Source organism: Misgurnus anguillicaudatus, chromosome 3 (genome assembly GCF_027580225.2).
Source record: "Misgurnus anguillicaudatus chromosome 3, ASM2758022v2, whole genome shotgun sequence".
Classification (NCBI taxonomy): Eukaryota; Metazoa; Chordata; class Actinopteri; order Cypriniformes; family Cobitidae; genus Misgurnus; species Misgurnus anguillicaudatus.
Genome location: NC_073339.2, coordinates 3,138,181 through 3,161,312, shown reverse-complemented (window position 1 = coordinate 3,161,312; position 23,132 = coordinate 3,138,181). Strand labels below are relative to the sequence as shown.

The 23,132-nt window shown below is 35.8% G+C and overlaps 1 protein-coding gene across 1 annotated transcript; it reads left to right on the top strand.

Annotated features, from left to right (window-relative positions):
• The first annotated feature begins 88 nt into the window (after positions 1–88).
• LOC129443844 (adhesion G protein-coupled receptor E3-like) lies at positions 89–22,707 on the top strand. The gene is made up of 13 exons (XM_073860119.1): positions 89–311; positions 6,398–6,429; positions 6,738–6,800; positions 6,884–7,058; positions 7,207–7,320; positions 8,436–8,617; positions 9,918–10,082; positions 13,305–13,514; positions 13,619–13,851; positions 17,291–17,357; positions 21,683–21,774; positions 21,961–22,123; positions 22,269–22,707. Exons 1-13 carry the CDS (start codon positions 95–97, stop codon positions 22,332–22,334), a joined length of 1,779 nt encoding a protein of 592 aa, XP_073716220.1. The 5' UTR covers positions 89–94; the 3' UTR covers positions 22,335–22,707.
• The last annotated feature ends 425 nt before the right edge of the window (positions 22,708–23,132 follow it).

Below are 23,132 nucleotides of genomic sequence, written 5' to 3'. Positions count from 1 at the left end.
AAGAGTAACACAAATGTTGTACTTTAACAAAAAATGTTTCATATTAGATCCTCCAAAGAACGTGACAGCATCCATCAATCCCTCTGGTGAAATAATGGAGGGTGATTCAGTGACTCTGACCTGCAGCAGTGAATCAAATCCACCTGTTCAGATCTACAGCTGGTTTAAGAAGAATGAAACATCATCTGTTGGATCTGGACAGACGTTCAGCATCACTAACATTAACTCCAGACACAGTGGATGGTTTTACTGTGAGGCTCAGAATGAAGTCGGATCTCAGAGATCTGCTGCTGTATCACTCAATGTTAAAGGTATGACAGACTGAGTCATTCTTTAAAAAATGCGTTTATAAAATGATTTAAAGGGGTCATAGCGTAAAAATGTTAGCATTGCCACTTTGTAGGTTTGAGCAAAAATGTGTCGTTTTGGGTGTGTCTTTTAAAATGCAAATGAGCTGATGAAGTGCAAACACTGATCACAATGATGGTGATTTGATGCAATTCAAACTCAATTGTGCTGTCAATTATTTTTTCTCTCTTTCTTTCTCTCTGCACTTAATGACAGTGCTGTGGCTGGATAGTGTACATTAAGAGGGCAATATTATTCTAATAAGTTATCCTTATGACATCATAAGGAATGCCAAATTTCAATGACCTATTTTTTCCTCATACCTACAAAATAGTAATGCTAACCTCTGTATGCCATGGGCCCTCTGCTAGACAGTGAGAGAAATAATATGGTGCCCCAGCATTGCTTGACTTAATGTAACTTTACACTTGATTCTGTCACACCTTTTGACACCCTCCATTAACACTTAGAACTTCACATTTTAAGCACAATAATAATAATAATAAAAAAAACGAATAATACCATATCTGCACTACTCACCTGACCAACAGTGAGCACGAACTGCTTCACTGCAGAAGCTGCCTTGAAGGCTCCGTTGAGGGCTTAAACCAGTAATGAGTATTTTGATTGATTGGTCATTTTTGTGAACCAATCATATTTCTTTCCGCCCTGAGAACATGTTGGAGTAAGGAAACTCTTATTTGCCTTTCGCCCCAGAAAACACAATAAAGATCAACCCAGTAATGTAGTTTTGGTAAACCATGTTTAGAAAATAACTCTGCAAACAAGTTGTAATATTAGGTTTCAAACACAGATGGTGATAAAGAGGAAAACAGTGAAAGATGGGCAGCAGGGGTTATTGCACCCACAATGTAATGTGTTATTTAAAAAAAAACCAGGTAAACGCCTGTAAAACATAAATACGGATTACAACTTCAACAAAAGACAATGCACATACACAAAGATTGTATCATACAAACAAATACAAAACAACATCAGGGTAAGTTATTAAATAGCTCAGTGTCTATGAGTCCATTTTACAGAGTTAAAAAGTAACACTTAAATAATGACGTGATGAATGAACATTAATGATGAAATAGAGAGCAGTCAAAACACAAGTACAACTGAACTACAGACAAAATCTTAGATGAAGATTAATTGTAAATAAGATATAAACACATTCAATCCCTCAGGATCGCTGATAGAATAAACTTAATGTTCATGTATAAAGTTTTTTGAGAGCACCAGCTTAAAAAAAATTAAGATTCAATTCAATTCAATTCAATTTTATTTATATAGCGCTTTTCACAATAGTTAATTGATTCAAAACAGTGAAAAGCACAGAAAAGCGACAGATAGCACAACATAATACACGATAGCATAAGCAGTTAAATTTGCTGCGGCTATGACTCAACATTATAAGCAAGCGTATTACTAATGTAAGGTCTAGAAGAGGAAGCTAAGATAAGCCCAAGAAGGCTGCCTCCCCGGGTTAAAAAAAACCCTAGGAGAAAACCCCCCGGGCTTTTTAGTCGAGGAAATTAAAAAAAGTCCTAGGAGGGAAAAACCCTTGGGAGATATATATACATATATATATATATATATATATATATATATATATATATATATATATATATATATATATATATATAAACTGATAAGGAGATCAAGAGGAGATTAAGCGGGTTCTGCCGGTGATCGTTGGTCAGGCATCAGCTGGGCATCACGTTGAAGGAGGGCCAGTAGATCAGAGGTGTGCCGACTTTCACATCTACCGGAACTGGGTCTGTTTGTCTCATTGTCTGTATGGCATACTATTCGCAAGATACAAGAAAGTGCCAAAATCGCAACTCGAGCATACATGTCAACCCGTTTGACTAAGGCCAAAGGCCCCACTGTTGTCGTTAATGCAGGTTCAGTGGCAAATGGTGGCAAACTATTTGATGCATTTCATTTTAAAGTGTTCATGCTGATAACGTTTTTATTTAATTACTTGGTTGACTAGACCGTGATTAAATACTACAAACATGGGTTGATTTTATTACTTCGGCTTCCTTGACCACACTTAATGTGTATTGACACATTATTCTAACAGTCAAAGGAGATTTAACCCCAAGACCTACGAGCCAAGTGCCCCATTTAGGGAAACAATGATCACTATAATGGTGACTTCAAAGAAACCAAATAAAGTCAAACTGGTTTGTAATAAGTGAAGACGTTAATGGTGTTTGTGTTTAATTCTCCTCTGGTGAGATCTTGAGTGATTGAATGTGTTTATATGTTATATTTATACAAATAATGTTTATCTAAGATTTTGTCTGTAGTTCAGTTGTACTTGTGTTTTGACTGCTCTCTATTTCATCATTAATGTTCATTCATCATGTCATTATTTAAAGGGGACATATTATGAAAATCAGACTTTTTCCATGTTTAAGTGCTATAATTGTGTCCCCAGTGCTTCTATCAACCTAGAAAATGTTAAAAAGATCAACCCAATAACTTAGTTTTGGTAAACCATTTTCTGCAAGCATGTGAAAAATAGGTCATTGTAATTTGGCCCTTATTGTGATGTCAGAATAAGGTAATACCGCCCCCTTTATCTGCACTATCCAACCACAGCACAACCATTTAGTATGGAGAGAAAGAGAGAGATAACAAATTTCACAGCACAATTGAGTTTCAATTGCAACAAACCACCATCATTGTGATCAGTGGTTGCACTTCATCCGCTCATTTGCATTTTAAATGACACACCCAAAACGGCACAATTTTGCTCAGACCTATTTTAGACTTAGTTTTCATCTTAAAAAAAATCTCATAATATGTCCCCTTTAAGTGTCACTTTCTAACTCTGTAAAATGGACTCATGTGGACACTGAGCGATTTGATAACTTGCCCTGATGTTGTTTTGTGTTTGTTTGTGTGGTGCAGTCTTTGTGTATGTCCACTGTTTCTTTTTAAGTTGTTGGCATATAATTAGAAAACAATTTGTAATAATTTCACAACAAACTTTGTTTTCTTGTGTAGCTGTCTATTCCATCAGCTGGATTATAGTGGGTTTTCTGCATATATTAAAATATGAATAAAATTCATATAGTTTTCAGCATTTGTTCATTTTTACTAAATTTTATAAAAATTTTTACATGTTATGTACATCTGATTAGATGTGCATGTCATTAGTTATAATTCATTAAACCTTTTAGATGTTAGATGTTTTCACATTATAGTGAAAATGTTAGCATTGCCACTTTGTAGGTTTGAGCAAAAATGTGTCATTTTGGGTGTGTCTTTTAAAATGCAAATGATGATGAAGTGCAAACACTGATCACAATGATGGTGGTTTGGTGTAATTCAAACTCAATTGTGCTGTCAATTATTTTTTCTCTTTTTCTTTCTCTCTGCACAAATGGCAGTGCTGTGGTTGGATAGTGCACATTAAGGGGGCGGTATTATTCTAATAAGATATCCTTATGACATCATAAGGAAAGCCAAATTTCAATGACCTGTTTTTGCTCACACCTACAGAGTGGCAGTGCTAACATTTTCACGATATGACCCCTTTAAGAGCGCTATTACCACTTATAGACAAGTTTCCTGGGTGAAATAGGCGGGCCGCCATTAGCCTTTCACTCTGCCAACAACTTCCTGTTGTGTCTGCCAAGCACTTCCGGTTAGCGAGTTAGCATCTTTTACTGTCTTTGGTTAGCGTGCAGAAAAAGTAAACTATGGATGGTGTTACAAGTGTCCAGTTTTAACGTTCTAAGAACGTTTTTGTGTTGTCTGAACGTTAGAGGAATGTTACATTTTACCATTTTTAAACGTTATGACAATGTCATGTTTTAATGTTCACACAATGTTTAAAACAACAACTGTTTATTATATTGACTTGTTTAATTGTTATGTAAATGATAGAGAAACGTTGCATTTTATTATATTTATTTTTTATATTTATATTATATTTATTATATTATATTTATTATATATTTTATAAAACATTATTTTTGAATGTTCAGTAAATAAATTGCTGTAGAAAACACAATTCACTTATTAGGTTTAGATGTTGATGTTTTGTTTCATTTTAAGTCACCATTATTGTGATTAGTGTTTGTTTTAGTTGGACTCTTGACTCTTGACTTTTTGCTTGCTAGTTTTGTCCCTGGTTGTGTTAACTTTATGTTAATGCACCACATTTGTTATGAACATGTAAAGTTAATAGTGTAATTCTGTGGTGGTTGGTTTAATTGTAAAGATCATCACCTAATTAATGTACTAATCAAAAGTTTATTTTCTGTAAATATTGTGTATGAGATCCAGCCCTTTTACACCCGTTTGTCATTAATGAGTTTAAGAAACTTTGCACAAAAAAATGTCTGCTGTATAATTGGGATGCACAAACATCAAGAATCAGAGTATGAATCTCAACCATGGTGACAATTAATTGAAAAACTTCATGCTGCAATGGATAAATAATGATTTTTTTTTACAATTTTCTTTGTCACCATGATTGAGATTCATACTCTGATTCTTGATGTTTGTGCGTCCCAATTATACAGCGGATATTTTTTGTCCAAAGTTTCTAAAACTCCTTAATGACAAACTGTGAAAGTGCTGGCTCTCATATACATTATTGATAGAAAATAAACTTTTGATTAGTAAATTAATAAGGTGATGATCTTTACCATTATGTACCAACCATCTCAGAATTACACTATTAACTTTACATGCTCATATTAAATGTGGTGCATTAACACAAAGTTAACACAACCAGGGAAGAAACTAGCAAACAAAAGTCAAGGGTCAAGAGTTCAACTAAAACAAACACTAATCACAATAACGGTGACTTAAAATTAAACAAAAAATCAACATCTAAACCTAATAAGTAAATTGTGTTTTCTACAGCAATTTATTTATTGAACATTCAGAAATAATGTTTTATAACATATATAACAAATATAATAAAATAAAAAATATAAATATAATAAATAAATATAATAAATGCAACGTTTCTCTATCATTTACATAACAATCAAACAAGTCAATATAATAAACAGTTGTTGTTTTAAACATTGTGTGAACATTAAAACATGACATTGTCATAACGTTTAAAAATGGTAAAATTTAACATTCCTCTAACATTCAGACAACCCAGAAAAGTTCTTAGAATGTCAAGAAAACTGGACACTTTTTACATTGGCAGATTGTTTTGGGAACGTTGGGAACTTTCAGGGAACGTTCTTAGAACGTTCTTCTTTTTTCTGTTAGCTGGGGAATTAATTAAAGCACTGTCAAACACCCCCGCATTCTGCGCTCACTGTAAACACCTTGCTGTTGTCTTAAAAGTAACTCTAAAAGTAAAAGTAACTCGCAATGTATGCAAAGTGTCTCTCTTCCTATCAGCGCCGATCAAAGAGCATTTAAAATGCTAGGCAGGAAGGCTAGAGGGGATTACTTTTTATTTTTATTACTTTTCATTTTCTGTTATAGATTAACACACGGATACATACAAACATCTTAATACAAGCATAAGACTGGCTAAATTAACTGCCCATATTGTGTAAAAGTACACAGCCCACTTTGTCGGAATGGAGGGACTGAAACGCTTCTGAGCTTTTCAGGTTATTAATTGCATTCCCATCCACCGCCATGGAATCAACAAAATAAGAAAATATCTTGGATGGTGTCCGCCCATGATGTTACCTTACTTGGATGCGGAATGGTCAAAACACCATTTTTAACAAGATTTTCAGTCAAATGTTGCCATTCCAAAGCCATTTTTACACCACTACTCAGCCTGCACAGGAAGTTCTTGGCAGAAACAGAAAGTAAACCAGAAGTGCCCGGGAAACTTGTCTATACAATTGTCACGTCAGCAATCACCGCACCCAGTAATGTGAAAGTAGTACTGGTTTTATTTTTTATTTCCACCATTCAAACCGTGCAATGCATGCAACACAATGCTGTTTAATAATATGAAGTTTTCTCATGTACTGAAATCCTATTAATTTGTTACATGGCTATAATTTATTATTTGGTTCATGTATTGTTTCAGGTTTAAATATAACACAGCTTACAAATTGCACGGTAAGTTGACAGATTTTTTTACTACAGTAGATAACAACTAGATTCTGTCAATTTAAAGAGCCGTACAAGTATACAGTATTAAGTGCTCTTTTTATTTACTTCCATTGATTTTCTTACTCTGTATAAAAGCAACTATGATGTTTTTAATATTGAGAAACATTAAAAGAAAAAAATCCATTGCTCTACTCAACAAACATTATTCTTTCAATGTCACAAGCGCCATTGTGTTGGGTGATGACAGTGAGGTTAGTGAGGTTGATGTATTCACTAGACAACCAAACTCTTACATATTATGTTCTTGTCCACAGAAAACTTCATATATAAAGAATCTCCTTGACCAAATAGAGAATTTTACTGTTCTAAATTTAAAGGTAAACCTATCAGGGGAAATTATCAAATTAAGTTTATGTTGATTGTTTTTGTATCTTCAGCTATTTTTTATTTACTGAATTAGGATGTGAACAAGGTCATGGACATGGTCTTCAGCACTTCAGAGAAGATAAACACATCATCAGATGACCCAAAGAAACAAGCGTCATATATGTTAAAAGCCAGTGAGAAGCTCGTGTCAACGTTGGTGAGGCCAACAAACACCTATTACTATCTCAATTTCACTCATGCAGCTGTGGGTAAGAGAGACACAACAATCACTAAAATATCATTTAATGTAATTATAGAACTATAAATGTAAAATATGTACAATGTAACTGAAATCATGCTCATGATGTTCTGGATGACATAAAATTAGTGTTTGTTTATTTGTTTATTTTAAATCAGAGGAAGAAATGTTTGTGGTTGGACCACAGGCCAACCTTGATAAAATCCCTCAGCTCCACACATCAAATGCTTCTATAGAAATTGATCTTATTGGGATCGCCAATTTGAATTCAGGTATGCAATAATATTGTTGTTATTTAAAGAATTTCAACATAGCCAATAATTATTGTCAGAGAGCAGATATATACATGGTTTCAAAAATAATACAAATAATAAAAAATTACATCATAATATACCCAGCCTAGTTGCATGTGACTTTTTTATTGTAATGATTGGGAGTGCACCTATTCATCCTCTCACCAGGTGGCCCCCTCTCCGAATCTGGACTTTGGACATTCTTTCTCCATCTTCAGTTACTTCCTGTCTCTTGTATAGAGAGTAGGCATTGACGTCACTTTTTTTCCTAAACCAGTTCAGATAAGAGTTTTACTTAAACATGATCTCAGGGGCAGAAAGAAACATGATGGTTCACAAAAATGACCAAGGAAAGTGCTCGTTGGTGTTTTAAGCCCTCCACGCAGCCTTCAAGGCAGCTTCTGCAATGAAGCAGTTCGAGCTCACCATTGGTCAAGTGAGTAACGCAGATGGTTAGATAGGAATGTGACTGTTTTGATTTCAGCTCGAAGTAACATCCATGTTTCACGTGTCTGTTGCACAATTTTTTTCGTGCCAGGTTCACGTATTGGTTACTCAATTGTTTTTCCTATTTTCTTACAATTGTGGTTTGGGGTTAGAATGACTCACCCACACCCAACTCTAACCCCAACATCAAATGTAAACAGTTTAAAAATCTGGTGTTTATAAACATCAACATCATATTTCTTTCTGCCCCTGAGATCATGTTTAAGTAAAACTCCTATCTGAACTGGTTTGGGAAAAAAATCAAGCCACTTGCCCACGTAACCACGCCGGAACTCGAAAATGTTAGCATTGCCACTTTGTAGATGTGAGCAATAATTAGGTCATTAAAATGTGGCTCTCCTTATGATGTCATAAGGAGATCTTATTATAATAATACCGCCCCTTAAACTGGACTATCCAACTACAGCACTGCCATTTAGTGCAGATAAAAAGAGAGAAAATAATTGACAGCACAATTGAGTTTCAATTTCAACAAACCACCATCATTGTGATCAGTGTGAAAAAACACTGTTGCAATACTAACATTTTCATGCCATGGCCCCTTTAAAAATGTCAATGAAATTGTAGTGTCCTTGTATCTGTTGCAGGATCAGCTGCTGTGGCTTTCATGAGCTACAACACAATGGAGGACTTACTGAAACCAGACTTCTTCAACACATCAGATAACACAGTTAAAACCATGATGTCCACTGTCATCTCAGCTACTCTTCCTAAAACCACCAACAAAACCCTCACCAAACCAGTCAACTTCACCCTCAAACACATCAGAGTAAGTTACACTTATTGACTTATTTGCATGCAATGTAATGTAATATGAAGAAGAATGTCAAACATCTCCAATTACAGTACTCTGGGCTTGGGATATAACTTCACACAAAAGTATTGTAATTGTGTCTGTTAGAGATGATGATCTGGGATTCAGTTTATGTGAATTAAAGGGGTCATATGATGAAAATGTTAGCATTGCCACTTTGTAGCTGTGAGCAAAAACACGTCATTGAAATTTGGCTTTCATTATGATGTCATAAGGATATCTTATTAGAATAATACCGCCTCCTTAATCTGAACTCTCCAACCACTGCACTGCCGTTTAGTGCAGAGAGAAAGAGAGAGAAAAGAAGGACTTGACAGCACAATTGAGTTTGAATTACAACAAACCACCATCATTGTGATCAGTGTTTGCACTTTATCCGCTCATTTGCATTTTAAAAAACACACCCAAAACGACACATTTTTGGACTTGACAGCACAATAGAGTTTCAATTACAACAAACCACCATCATTGTGATCAGTGTTTGCACTTCATCCGCTCATTTGCATTTTAAAAAACACACCCAAAACGACACATTTTTGCTCAAACCTACAAAGTGGCAATGCTAACATCCTCATCACATGACCCCTTTAATATGTTTGCATGCTGGCTATCACACTTATTATTGTTTATACCATGAGGCTGTTGAATGCTTTATTCTGATTGGTTTTTCATAGGTGTGCATTATTTTTCAATAACCGCACAACTTACCTGCCAAATGTCTTAAAAATAACCACCAGAGCCATTTCTGTGGTAATCATGGTATAAGCAGAATAATTGATGTGATGTAACGGCACGCCGTTTCGCATCATGCTGCATTACCTAAATTATGCTGAATTATTTTGAATAATTAAACGGCCCTTCATCCATTATTCCTTACATAATGCACTTCTTTGCTTGAGTCAAAGCAAACTCTTTAGATAACTCCAGATTGAGTTTTGGTGTAAAATAAAGCAATGCAGCAAACATCATAGCTACTAATTATGCTTAATTATAAAATTGTACCACAATTCAAAAGTGTGTCAGGTAGTTTGGTTTTATTTCGTCCAGTGTAAAAGTATATTTCAGTTCCATGTGATGTTTCCAAGGTTGTTGGGTAAAATATTTGCACTAAGTTGCTGCTGCACTGAGAACGGGAACAAGACGCTGCTTTCTCCTGAAACTTCTGCTGCTGTTGTTTGCTCACAGATTTTGTGATATCTTTTTTGTTTACATTGGAGTCATGCCTGACACGCATGTACTTTTCTTCACTGTAAAGGAGTTAAACGACAGTGGTACTCTTTCCTGTGTGTACTGGAACGTCACTGAGTGGATTGTAGATGGTTGTTCTGTTGTAAAGACCAACAGCAGCTTCACTGTGTGTTCGTGTGATCATCTGTCAACATTCGCTCTTATCATGCAAACCAGCAGCAGAACATCAGAGGTAAGACATCTTGACACAGATATGACTTAAATAAAGTTTTAAAAAACGTATCAAGAGATACAAGCACTCCATACACTGCTAACTCAAATGCAGATAAGACGGCAGTAGATTTAACACAGTGGCTATGTTTACATGCACAAAATTTTGTCAATCCGACTGAATTTAATATGATTGAAGGTTACGATGATACAGTTTACATGCACCCGAAACATTGCAATCTGATTAAAATGTCCGTTTACACGTAAATTCTATAGAATCCGAACCGAACATCACTGCCAGGGTTGCCAGATTAGTGTATCAAAACCATCCCAGTCGGACATTCAAAACTAGTCCAAAAGTATCCAAATGCTATTCACAGCCCAAATAACTAATAAACGAAATCCTTTAACCCTTGTGTGGTGTTCGGGTCTGTGGGACCCGTTTTTAATGTTTACTGAAAGAAAAATTATGCAATTCATTGTTGTTTCAACCTCAGATTCACTGGCCTTGGCTCATTTTCTATGAAGAACATAAAAATAAACAACTTTATAATTACTGTACACTGTACACCCCCCTACACATTTATATTACACATGTGGTGTTCGGGTCCACTGGACCCGGGGTTAAAAAGAGTGTAAAAATGTTATGTGCTATGTAACTTTACTCTGTTTTTCTCTTACCTGGGACTCTTGTGAATGCATGAGTGTGTTTGTATATATGTCTGGACATATGTGATGAATACTTTGTCAGAGTTTTGTCCTTTTGCTCTTGCTGTAATGCCGCAAGGATACAAGATGTTATATATCATGCATGAACATTTGTCTGTACCTACTGTCCCAAACACTTTAACTTCTGTCAAACAGGAACCATTCTACATTTTACCATTATCTCCCTTACAAAAAAATCCATAGTTTTATTGTAGTAAAAGCATGGTTATATGTTATATTGATTACGATTTGTAAAACCATGGGTTTACCACAAAACCTATGGTGTGTGTACCTGCTATTTATCATGTTGTGGGGACCAAATGTCCCATAAAGATGTGTGTGTGTGCATGAATGTGTGTGAGAGAGTGAATAATAGAGAAAGTAAAATATTATCCATGTATTTTCATCATTCTAAGTTGTGGCCAATAGCAACACATCGTACTGCAATGTGTGTGAACATAAAAGGGACACAATATATGTGTAAAAAATGCAAGAAATGCATACACAACACAACTACACAGTAAAAATGTGCTTCTTATGTGTTGTGTTGGCTGGTATGAACAGGTTATGTGTTCAGTGTGGATAAAATCTTATGATACGGTATCTGTTCAGTTGGGGCCTGTGCTGTGTAGACTGACAAAAATGTGTACAATTTCAAAAAGTTTAAAGAATTAAACATCAACAGTGATGAAAAACTTTGTTTCATTTAAACTTATTTAAGATAAACATGTTTTGCCCCCCAATATTTGGATCAGAATAGAATTTTATTCTTTCATTTCATATTACCACAAAAACGAATGGCACTTTAATTTATAAATAGTCCTCTACCAGTGGTAAATTACCAATATTAACCATAAATTTTGTCTATATTACTTGCAATAAGGCTAAAGTTAACATCTGTAAACAATATTACATAAATTTGTATGAATGCATTGGTTTAAGATACTAATAATGCTCTGGGTCCACCAGACCCACAAACATCGTCTAAGTAACAAAAATTCGAACACCACACAAGGGTTAAACTTTAATCCGAGGAAAAATAACTGGTGGAAACAATTTAAACAGTTTCCCAAATCTGAACTCAAAAAAGCAGAGGACTTGGCAACGCCATGCTGTGGACAACTTCTATCCTCAAGTTCACGCTTTATCTCTGAATTAAAGTCAAAGTTTCACATGCCAGTTTCATGTATTGGTTACTCAGTTGTTTTTCTTATGCTTGGAATTGGGGTTAGAATGACATCCTAACCCCAACCACAAATCCAACCAGAATCCCAAGCGACAATGGTTTGAAAATAGAAAAAAACAATTGACTAACCAAGACATGAAACTGCACAAAAAAGAAAGTCATGCCACAGACATGTGAAAATGCAAAAAACACATCAATTAAACACTCAAAACATTTTCAGCTGAATGCAAAATACAGTCAGGTTCCTGTCTTACGATATCTGCGCTACTCACCTGACCAACGGTGAGCTCGAACTGCCAGAAGTTGGCGGAAGGCTCGAAATCTAGCGCCAGTGCTGTGATTGGCTGAAACGCTCGGGGGCAGGGAGTGCCTTCCAGGCAGCGCTGCCTTGAAGGCTCTGTTGAGGGGTTAAGCTGATAGCCGTAGTGTGCACCTCTGCTTGATAGTGACCCTAACAACTTGTCAACCCACCTGTGGTCAATGGACGTTGGCATGAACAATCTATTTACATCTCCTTTCGGTGTACAACACCTTTTGTTCAATTCTGCCGCTCTGTCTTTTGCCATAACCGCAGTCATTTTCACCAAAGGTGGTGTCACGTGCATACCCGCTATAGCAGTTGTCACCAACCCAGTTCCTGGAAGTCTACTTTCTTGCAGAGTTCACCTCCAACCCTATTAAACACACCTGATGGTGCTTTTTCTACCCAAAAATTGGAGGCAGTTGTGCTGGATTGAATCTTATATAGGTATGAGGGTATATATCCATTTATAGGGAGAGCTAGGAAATACTATCATATTTCTGGCTTATCAATATAAGCCTGAATGAATATGAGCCCACCTCTCTGAACACATGGTTACTTTCTAGGGGTGGGCGATAAACACGTAGAGATTTTGGACTATTGTCTCTATAAAGGTTACGTGCCCACATCATGCTCCTGTACGCATGGTCAGAAAAACATAACATTTGCACACATATTAGGGCACCACAGTTTTAAAACAAATTTTTTTAAAGCCATTAACTAAAGCAAACACTGATCATGATAATGGTGGTTTGTTAAAATGTCAACATTTTTCAATATTAATGGAGTGTGCAAATGTGATATTGATTCAATGGTATTAATATTGACAAATCAACAATCAATTTTTTTTTACATTGTTTTAATGGTTTGCTTGCTATCTGGGTAACTACTTGAGTAGTTTTTTCATCTAATACTTTTTTACTCTTACTCAAGTAAATAATTATATTGATACTTTTACTTGAGTAAATTTTTGTATAAGTATTTGTACTTTTACTTGAGTACAGATTTTGGGTACTCTACCCGCCTCTGGTTATGACATATTTTCTCAGGATAATAGTCAGCCGATGGAGTCGATGAATGTGGTGTTTGTGATCGTGGGTCTGGTGTTGACTAGTTTGGCTCTGTTGACTTTTGCTTTCTGTCGATGGAAACCTGGAGTGAACAATGTAGCTCGAATCAACCTCTGCATCAGTCTGCTGTCTGCTCATCTTCTGTTCTTACTCACACAACAATTCATCAATCTCATAAAACCTCACAAGGTCAGAACTTTTGATTACAGAATACCAACATCTTTAGTTTGACTAGTTAATAAGAAATTACTGGAAAACAGAAATCCCTTTTATTGTTTAAACTCTGTCTTCAGGAGTTGTGTGCTGTGATATCAGGAGCTCTTCACTTCTTCTTTCTCTCCTGCTTTGTGTGGATGTTCATTGAAGCCATGCTGCTCTTCATCTGTGTGAAGAACATATCACAGATCAGCTCCAGACAGAGGGCGATGCTTAACAAGGGATTCTTGATTGTGATTGGTTATGCGATTGATTTTGTTATAGTAGGCGTGTCTGCTGGACTGGTTCCTGAAGGCTATGGCAGTGATAAGTATGTATAAAGATGATTGGTCAGTTGATTGAATTAAACAAATTAAATCTTAAAGGAGTCATAACCTGTATTTTTCTATTATTTTATGTTCCAAGAAGTACTTATTATAACTTATAGACCACCCATTATGTTGCTTAAAATAATGTAATTTTGTGTTTTTAGTGTAATACAATGTGTTTCAGTACTTTATGGTTCTAAAAACACATTATTTTCCCATGAATAATTGTTGCTCCTCTATGCCCTGCCTCCCTGAAACACATTGATTTTGTACAAAGCTCATCGTTCTGAAAAGTGCAGTGTCCTCTGATTGGCCAGCTAACCAGAAAGTTGTGATTGGCCTGAATACCTCAGCCAAAAATGTGATGCTCCTTACAATGTTTGCAAGATTAGCTCCCAATGCAATACTTAATAATGGGGTAAAATTATCCAATTCACGATTTTACATTTCCTTTGGTGTGTCACAGTGAATTCCCTGGTGTTAGTTTAACACCGGTCGGTGTTCATAGGGAACCACCTGCAGGGTGTTAAAAGTAACTCTGAAGCAGTGCTAAAGTTGATAAGATAATTAAGTGGTAATTTGAGTGATGATTATTTGATTGTTGAAGACACCTGATGATAATGAGCAGAATGAATCACTGAAGGACAAAAAATACAAGAACTACAGCTGACTTCCAGCCACTGCCTTATAAAAATCAATGAAGAAAGACAAGAATATTAAATGCAATAGATGAAATCCGCAGAGTTAAATGAACGATGCTGGGTGTATATATAACTCCATCTTACAGAGAGTAAAAAAGTAACACTGAAGCAGATTTAAAAGCTGTAATCTTTCACTTTTGGCTCTCTGTCGGCATCTCTGTTTGAAAATGAAAATTACAACTTGCTTGCAGAGTTACATGGATGATAAGTTTAACTTCTAAACAACGGCTGTAAATCTTGTGAATAAAGTGATTCAGCATTGTGCCGATTAGTGTCTCCTTTAGTTGGGCACTTGGGTCTTGAGGTTAAGTGTTAGTTTTCTTCTGTTCATCATGACACTGTGTTTATAAAACACATCTGTTAGATCAGAAGAAGATGCGATAACTTAAAGGGGACATATTATGAAAATCAGACTTTTTCCATGTTTAAGTGCTATAATTGTGTCCCCGGTGCTTCTATCAACCTAGAAAATGTTAAAAAGATCAACCCAATAACTTAGTTTTGGTAAACCATTTTCTGCAAGCATGTGAAAAATAGGTCATTGTGATTTGGCCCTTATTGTGATGTCAGAATGGGGTAATGCCGCCCCCTTTATCTGCACTGTCCAACCACAGCACAACCATTTAGTAGGGACAGAAAGAGAGAGATAACAAATTTCACAGCACAATTGAGTTTCAATTGCAACAAACCACCATCATTGTGATCAGTGGTTGCACTTCATCCGCTCATTTGCATTTTAAATGACACACCCAAAACGGCACAATTTTGCTCAGACCTATTTTAGACTTAGTTTTCATCTTAAAAAAAATCTCATAATATGTCCCCTTTAAATCTCTATGTTAATTGTTATAAAAGCATATATCTTGTGATTCAATAGAAAAAATAATGCTTGAGTAAAGCTGTATAATTTTACGTTTGTCATCATTGTGGTACTGTGAAATCCAACAGTACTGCAAAAAATCCATATATCCTTGAGTAAAATTTAGAACACAAATTGAATCTATGATATTAAACAGACACACTGAGACATCAACAATCAGCGTATAAAACACAATCATGGTGACAATCAACGACAAAGCTTCATGCCGCAATGCATGCTGGGTACCAGAGTGTATAAAACTCATTCATAACTCCCATCATGCATTGCAACATGACAAAATTGTACGACTCTCTTACCATTTACTGTCACCATTGTTGAGATTTGTATCCGAAGTGTTGAGTCTCTCTTAAGCAAAAAAAAAAGTACAGCATTCTTAGAGCAGTGTCATATGTAAAGATCATGTATTTTGCATACTTTATTTCTTTATTATTTATTTATAATCTCAGGTTTTAATAACTGGCAGTTTGTTTTATAAACAAAGAACCTCAGATGCTCTGAAAGAATTCCCTTTATATCAAGCAACTAACAAGCAATCTCAATGAAACACTGTTGCAATTGCAACAAGAGGAGAGTTAGTTCAGTGAAGGTCAAGGGACAAATGCCTAAAGCCAACATTAATCACCATAATGGTGACTTCAAATTAATCTAAAACAAACACAAACTTGAGATTTAATGTGATACATTTTGTGGTAAATGTCTTTTTAACTTGTGATTACACTCTCGTCAGAAAGAAGATTTGTCTACTAAATCACATGTCTGGATGCTGGAATAGTTGAACACTTGTATCTTGTTCTGACAGCAGTTGTTTAGAAGTTAAACGTATCATCCAGGTTTAGAAAATAACTCTGCAAGTTATTTAAGTTTTCAGACAGAGATGATGATGGAGAGGCAGGGGTGAAGAAGTGCAGCTTTTGGGTCTGCTTCAGTGTTGCTTTTTAACGCTCTGAAAGATGGAGTCATATATACAGTGTTTATTTAACTGGGGATTTTGCTGTATTCATCTATTGCATTTAATATTTGGGCTTTTTATCATTTTAGTAATACTTTCTCCAGAAAAAGAGTCATTAAATCAAAATTTCCAAAAAATGTAGTTGATTTGACACAGAATGACCAGCAGGTGTTCACCATTAATGTCTTAATCATCACTTCATTGTCTCATTGACTTCAGCACTGCTTCAGTGTTGCTTTGGCACCCTGCTGGTGGTTCCATTTTGTACACCGACCGGTGTTAAAATTAACACCGGGGAATTAACTGTGTGTATTAGTTCATGTTAACGATATGCAAAAGGTACAAATACCAAAGTAAACGATCACGCGAGTTATCATTTTAACTTAAATCTCTTACAACAAACACATGGATTGTAGGCAACAGTTTATTTCCTCGGCCTGTTGACGTGGACATGACGGTCATTATCATAACTCCTCCCACTTTTGACTCACAGACTGTAAGTTGTCTTTGTTTTCATACTTAAAGAATTTTACCTTACCAATCTGTTGTGGCCTACTCACACCATGCTGGCAAAGTGTTTTGATCAATTTGGTCATCTGCATTTTCTAGAACAGATTTGGCTTGTATTGATAAGATATAAAGATGATATTAACTCCTGTCAGCATTGCAAAGTCTAGCCAATCGAATGACACTGCGCTTTTCAGAATATGAGCTTTGTAACAAATCAGGGCATTTGAGGAGGGCAGAGATTAATGGAAAAACAATAATGTATGGTATGTCGAAAGTAATGTGTTTTTAAAACTATAAACCACACGAATACATTGTATACCACAATAACATTGTATACCACAATAACGTTGTTTTAGCAATGTTATAGGTGCTGTTTAAGTGTTTTTTTCTTCTATAAACAGATGCTGGATTAAAGAGGAAAGAGGCTTCGTCTGGAGTTTTCTGGGACCTGTTTACTTCATTCTTGCAGTATGTTTTATTTTCAGACAGGGGCGGATCTACCGGGGTGGCACGGGGTGGCATTTGCCACCCTAAATAAAAGCATTGCCACCCCATATGCCACCCCAGCGCTGGTATCCTAATATATATAATATATACCGGAGTGGGCTCTTTTAACCAGGAAGGCAATGTAGTTTGTCTCTGCGTGTGTTTAGGGGTGGGAGACACATATCTGACTATGATTGGTGTGTGTGTCTTAGAGGGGGTGGGACAACCACATAGCTGATGATGATTGGCTTAATTTCCATCGTTAGCCAACCAGAGGCAGCAGAGTTCACACAAGCACGAACAGTCAGTCCGAGCAGAAAGTCTTTTACAGTGTAAAAAAAACTTGGCAACTTGGTGACTTTGTTGCTAGATTAAGAAAAGTTTTAGACCCCTTTAGCGACTTTATTAAAAAAGCGACTAGGACAAATCCAGCGATCTTTTCTGGCGTGGTTGGAGACTTTTGGAAACTGCCGTGAAAGGATGCATCGCCTCATCCAAGGCACTCACATTCAGCCCGGTTCTCGTGCTGCAGTCCATCCATGATCCGAGTCGCACAAACCCGCAACAACAGAGCGATGGCAAGTACAACGATCTCAAAACTAAGGTAGTGGACGCAAGCACAAAGTATAAAAAGCACAAACGTTACTTTTCCATCGTTGAGGTGAAAGGCAAGAATGTTTATGAACGTGCAACTTATGGCCATGAAGAAAGAGTCTCTTCACGTCTGTAGCAAGTAATTCTGATCTAATAAAGCACCTCACATCATCACATGCTGGCAAAACATTAGTTCGTCCTTTTTAGTGTCTTTAAAGGGGTCATAGCGTGAAAATTTGACTTTTTCCATGTTTAAGTGCTATTATTGGGTCCCCAGTGCTTCTATAAACCTAGAAAATCTGATAAAGATCAACCCAGTAACTTAATTTGAGTAAGCCAATTTATGCAAGCATATGAAAAATTAGGTCGTTCAGATTTCGCCTGTTTTGTGAGGTAGGTAGCAAGGCGAATTACAATAATACCGCCCCCTTTATCTGCACTATCCAACCACAGCACTGCAACTTAGTGCAGAGAGAAAGAGGGAAAAAAGAAGGACTTGACAGCACAATTGAGTTTCAATTACAACAAATCACCATCATTGTGATCAGCGTTTGCATTTCCTCAGCTCATTTGCATTTTAAAGGACACACCCTAAAACGGCACACTTTTGCTCAGGCCTACAAATTTGCGATTTTAACATGGTGTAGTAAATTATCTGTTGGGTATTTTGAGCTAAAACTTCACATATACACTCTGGGGACACCAAAGATTTATTTTACATCTTAAAAATATCTCATAATATGACCCCTTTAAGTAATTAAGTTGAGCATCACATCAGCAAATCAGAGTACTGAATACGGTCATATTTTACAGATAAATGTTGCATCAGGATAAAAATACAAAAATTGATTGTTTAATATTGCCTGAGGTAGTTGCTTGGTAGTTAAAACAACTGAACTGCAGGTTTCCCAGATAGCATGCAAACCATTGAAACAATGTTAAAAACAGTTGATTAGTCAACGTTAACTGCATTGAATCAATATCAGGTTTGCACCCTCCATCAATATTGAAAAAACATTGAGATTTCAACAAATCACCATTATCGCGACCAGTGTTTGCTTTAGTTGGGTCCCTGACTCCTGTTATTCACTAAGTTAAATCTTTCTTTTCTTTTTTTTAGTGTTTGTATGTGTTTATGTACAAACGCATGTACATTGGAAAAGAAAAATGTGTTTCAAAGTTACGTTGAAAAATATTTCTTTTTATGAAGATGTCAAGATGATATAAAATTAAGCTGCTTTACATGATTATGTTGATCCATTTTTGACATTTATAATTGTTTTGGTTTGAAAATACACTGTGACAAGACAAACAGAATTGCTGATCATTACTCATCCTACAAATCTCAACAATGGTGACAATCATCAAACAAATTCATATAAAACAATCAACTGCAATGCATGCTGGGAGTTATAAATTAGTTTAGTACTATGATGATACCCAGCATGCATTGCAGCATGAAGCTTTCTCTTGTTGATCGTCACCATTGATGAGATTCATAGACCGATTCATGATGTCAGAGATAGATTCAGAAGCTTAACTTCTTAAATGTGTTTTTCTAATCCTCAAATAACAGACCTGACCCTGCTTCCAACTAGAACTGTAAAGTCAATTTCAATTTTTTGCATAATTTTAACAGTATTTCATTAAAGGGGTCATATGATGAAAATGTCAGCATTGCCACCCTGCAGGTCTGAGCAAAAATGTGTCATTTTGGGTGTGTTTTTTAAAATGCAAATGAGCGGATGAAGTGCAAACACTGATCACAATGATGGTGGTTTGTTGTAATTGAAACTCTATTGTGCTGTCAAGTCCAAAAATGTGTCGTTTTGGGTGTGTTTTTTAAAATGCAAATGAGCTGATAAAGTGCAAACACTGATCACAATGATGGTGGTTTGTTCTAATTCAACTCAATTGTGATGTCAAGTCCTTCTTTTCTCTCTCTTTCTCTCTGCACTAAACGGCAGTGCAGTGGTTGGAGAGTTCAGATTAAGGAGGCAGTATTATTCTAATAAGATATCCTTATGACATCATAATGAAAGCCAAATTTCAATGACCTATTTTTGCTCACACCTACAAAGTGGCAATGCTAACATTTTCATCATATGACCCCTTTAATATCATTTAGGTATATTTAAGTTTTTTAAGTTTTAGTTCTACATCTACAAGAATTTAACTACTTGATAACATTTGATCTTTATTTTCTTTGTCATAGCAGATGTATTTTATCACACTGCTTCAACAGCCAAAGAAAACTTACCATTAAAACACCAGAGTAAAGGGCCCAACTAAACACTGATCACCATAATGGTGCTTTGTTGAAATTTCGGTTTTTTTCGATATTGGTGGAGGGTGCAGACGTGATATTGATTCAATGGTATTAACATTGACAAATCAATGATTTTTATAGGGCCCATGGCATGAAACTGTTAGCATTGCCACTTTGTAGGTGTGAGCAAAAATGTGTTGTTTTGGGTGTGTCATTTAAAATGCAAATGAACAGATGAAGTGCAAACACTGATCACAGTGATGGTGGTTTGTTGTAATTGAAACTCAATTGTGCTGTCAATTACTTTTTCTCTCTGCACTGCATTGCGGTGCTGTGGTTGGATGGTGGAGATTTAGGGGGCGGTATTATTATAATAAGATCTCCTTATGTCATCATAAGGAGGGAAAAATTTTAATGAACTAATTTTTGCTCACATCTACAAAGTAGCAATGCTAACTTCTTCATGCCATGGGCCCTTTAACATTGTTTCAATGGTTGCATGCTATCTGGGTTGTGTAAGCAGTAAATATCTTTTAAACAGTCCTTTCTAGAGTTAGCCTGTCATGTCTTGTTAGCTACTGCAGCAATCAAAATATTCCATACGTGCATATGAAATCGCTCGTTATGATATAGTCTAATGTTTTTGTTTGTCTTCATTAAGGAGACAAAACTATTCAGTGTTGTGTATGTTTAGAATGCTTGAAAGACAACTTAATGCTGCCTTTTCTAGGATACTATGAAAAGAAAGGCTGATATCCATTTTTTAACCTAAAAGAATAGAAAAATCAAATACTTTGGGAGTGGAATGTACAAATAAAACACAAAAATATGTTATGGAAGGGAAAGGAGTAGATGAAGTCATGAAAGAAAGAAACATATGGATGGCAAAGAGCTAAAAAGAAGTGAAAAGACAGAAATCCATCATGAAGTGAGTAACAGGATTAAAGAAGAGGGTTATGAGAGAAAGAGATGTGTGCCTTTCAAATATGTTTTATATTAATATAAACTAGGAAAACCTATTTTATTTATATAACAGTTTTTATACCATTATGTTCAACCTTGCCCATCATGGTTACAGTCAGTGTTTTTAGATAATGGTAAGATGTATGTATTAACTTAATATTAAGACAAAGGATGCTACAGTAGAGATGCTAAAGGTAGCTGCTTGGGTACTTATAGGAACATTTTTTGTTGCGTTTTATTATGTTATAAAAATTTTAGGTCCAGTGTATACACCGAATATAGAAAATACAGTATATAATATCTTGTATCCACGACAACCATGCAAGGATGCTTACTTCATTGTCACCCCTCGTAGTTCTCATGCCACCCCCTTACCACCCCATAAATAATTTTCTAGATTCGCCCCTGGTTTCAGACCAGTTGTACTTTGAACCACTGGAAAAGAAAGTGATTGTTTCTTTACTGTGTTTTGTTTCTGCAGATAAACATGATTCTCTTCATCAGTATCATCATCAGTCTGAACTTAACTCTCAAAAACCTCAACCTTGATGTTTCACACAGGAGACAAACCAGGTAACAAACATCCTGATTTTAAAGTTGTCTTGTCATAGAAATCAGTTTTTTATATTTTTTTTCAGAAGTGCTTAATTAACTTTCATAGTGTGACTTTCAAATCTCTCTCTCTGCTTCTCTCTCTGTCTCTCTCTCTCGCTCTCTCTCTCTCTGTCTCTCTCTCTCTCTCTCTCTCTCTCTCTCAAGGATTACTATTTTTAAAACTCTGGCCCAGTTTATGATTTTTGGTTGTCCCTGGATTCTGGGTTTCTTCATTAATAACAGTAAGATGATGGAGATTCTCTTCCTGATCCTGAACTCACAGCAAGGAACCTTCATCTTCCTGGTCTACTGTGTCCTCAATAATGAGGTAAATTTTCCCATACACATTGTGTACAATATCCATAAAAACGTCATGCTATTTGTCTCTCTTGTATGATTGTGAACAATTAAATCAATCTAACCAAACCTTTGTTAAGTTTTTCCTGTAATGGCTTCTCTCATCTCTTGTTTAGGTCAGACAACAGTATTTGAAGTGGATGAGAGCTGTTTTTCCCGGACTCAAACCAAATACCTTATAAGATGCCCTCCCACCCAAAAAAAATGAGGGCCAGATAATTCATGTTTAGTAAATTGTAAGCCCATACAAGAGCTGTTATTATAAAACTGATTGTATTCATTACAGTTAAATATAAATACATATAAATGTTTATGTAGTCATAGTCTTATTTTCTGTAAATGTTATTGATCAACATTCCATACTTTGTACAATAATACAAAAATACAGCTTTAATGTAAATACAATATAATCTCAGCTTTTGCTGCAATAGAAACCACAGGTGTGTTTCACTTAATGTGGCACTGAGCAGTTGCTACAGCATTTAAAAAGCTTTGTTGCTTTGTTGTTTTTGTTGTTAAAATGTGCAACCTTACAGCAGAAATAAATATTTTTACAGCCTGGTGCAAAAGTGATTTTGATCTTCATGACAACTGTGGGGGAGGGTATATTTTTGTAACTCATTTGTTTAAAAAATTTTAATCCTTAAAGGGGTCATAGGGTGAAAATCTGACTTTTTCCATGTTTAAGTGCTATAATTGTGTCCCCAGAAACCTAGAAAATGTGAAAAAGATCAACCCAGTAACTTGGTTTTGGAAAACCATTCTCTGCAAGTTTGTGAATAAATAGGTCATTGTAATTTTACCGCCCCCTTTATCTGCACTATCCAATCACAGCACAGCCATTTAGTACAGAGAGAAAGAGAGAGAAAATTATTCACAGCACAATTGAGTTTCAACTGCAACAAACCACCATCATTGTGATCAGTGTTTGCACTTCATCCGCTCATTTGCAATGCTAACATTTTCCCTGGGTCCTTTAA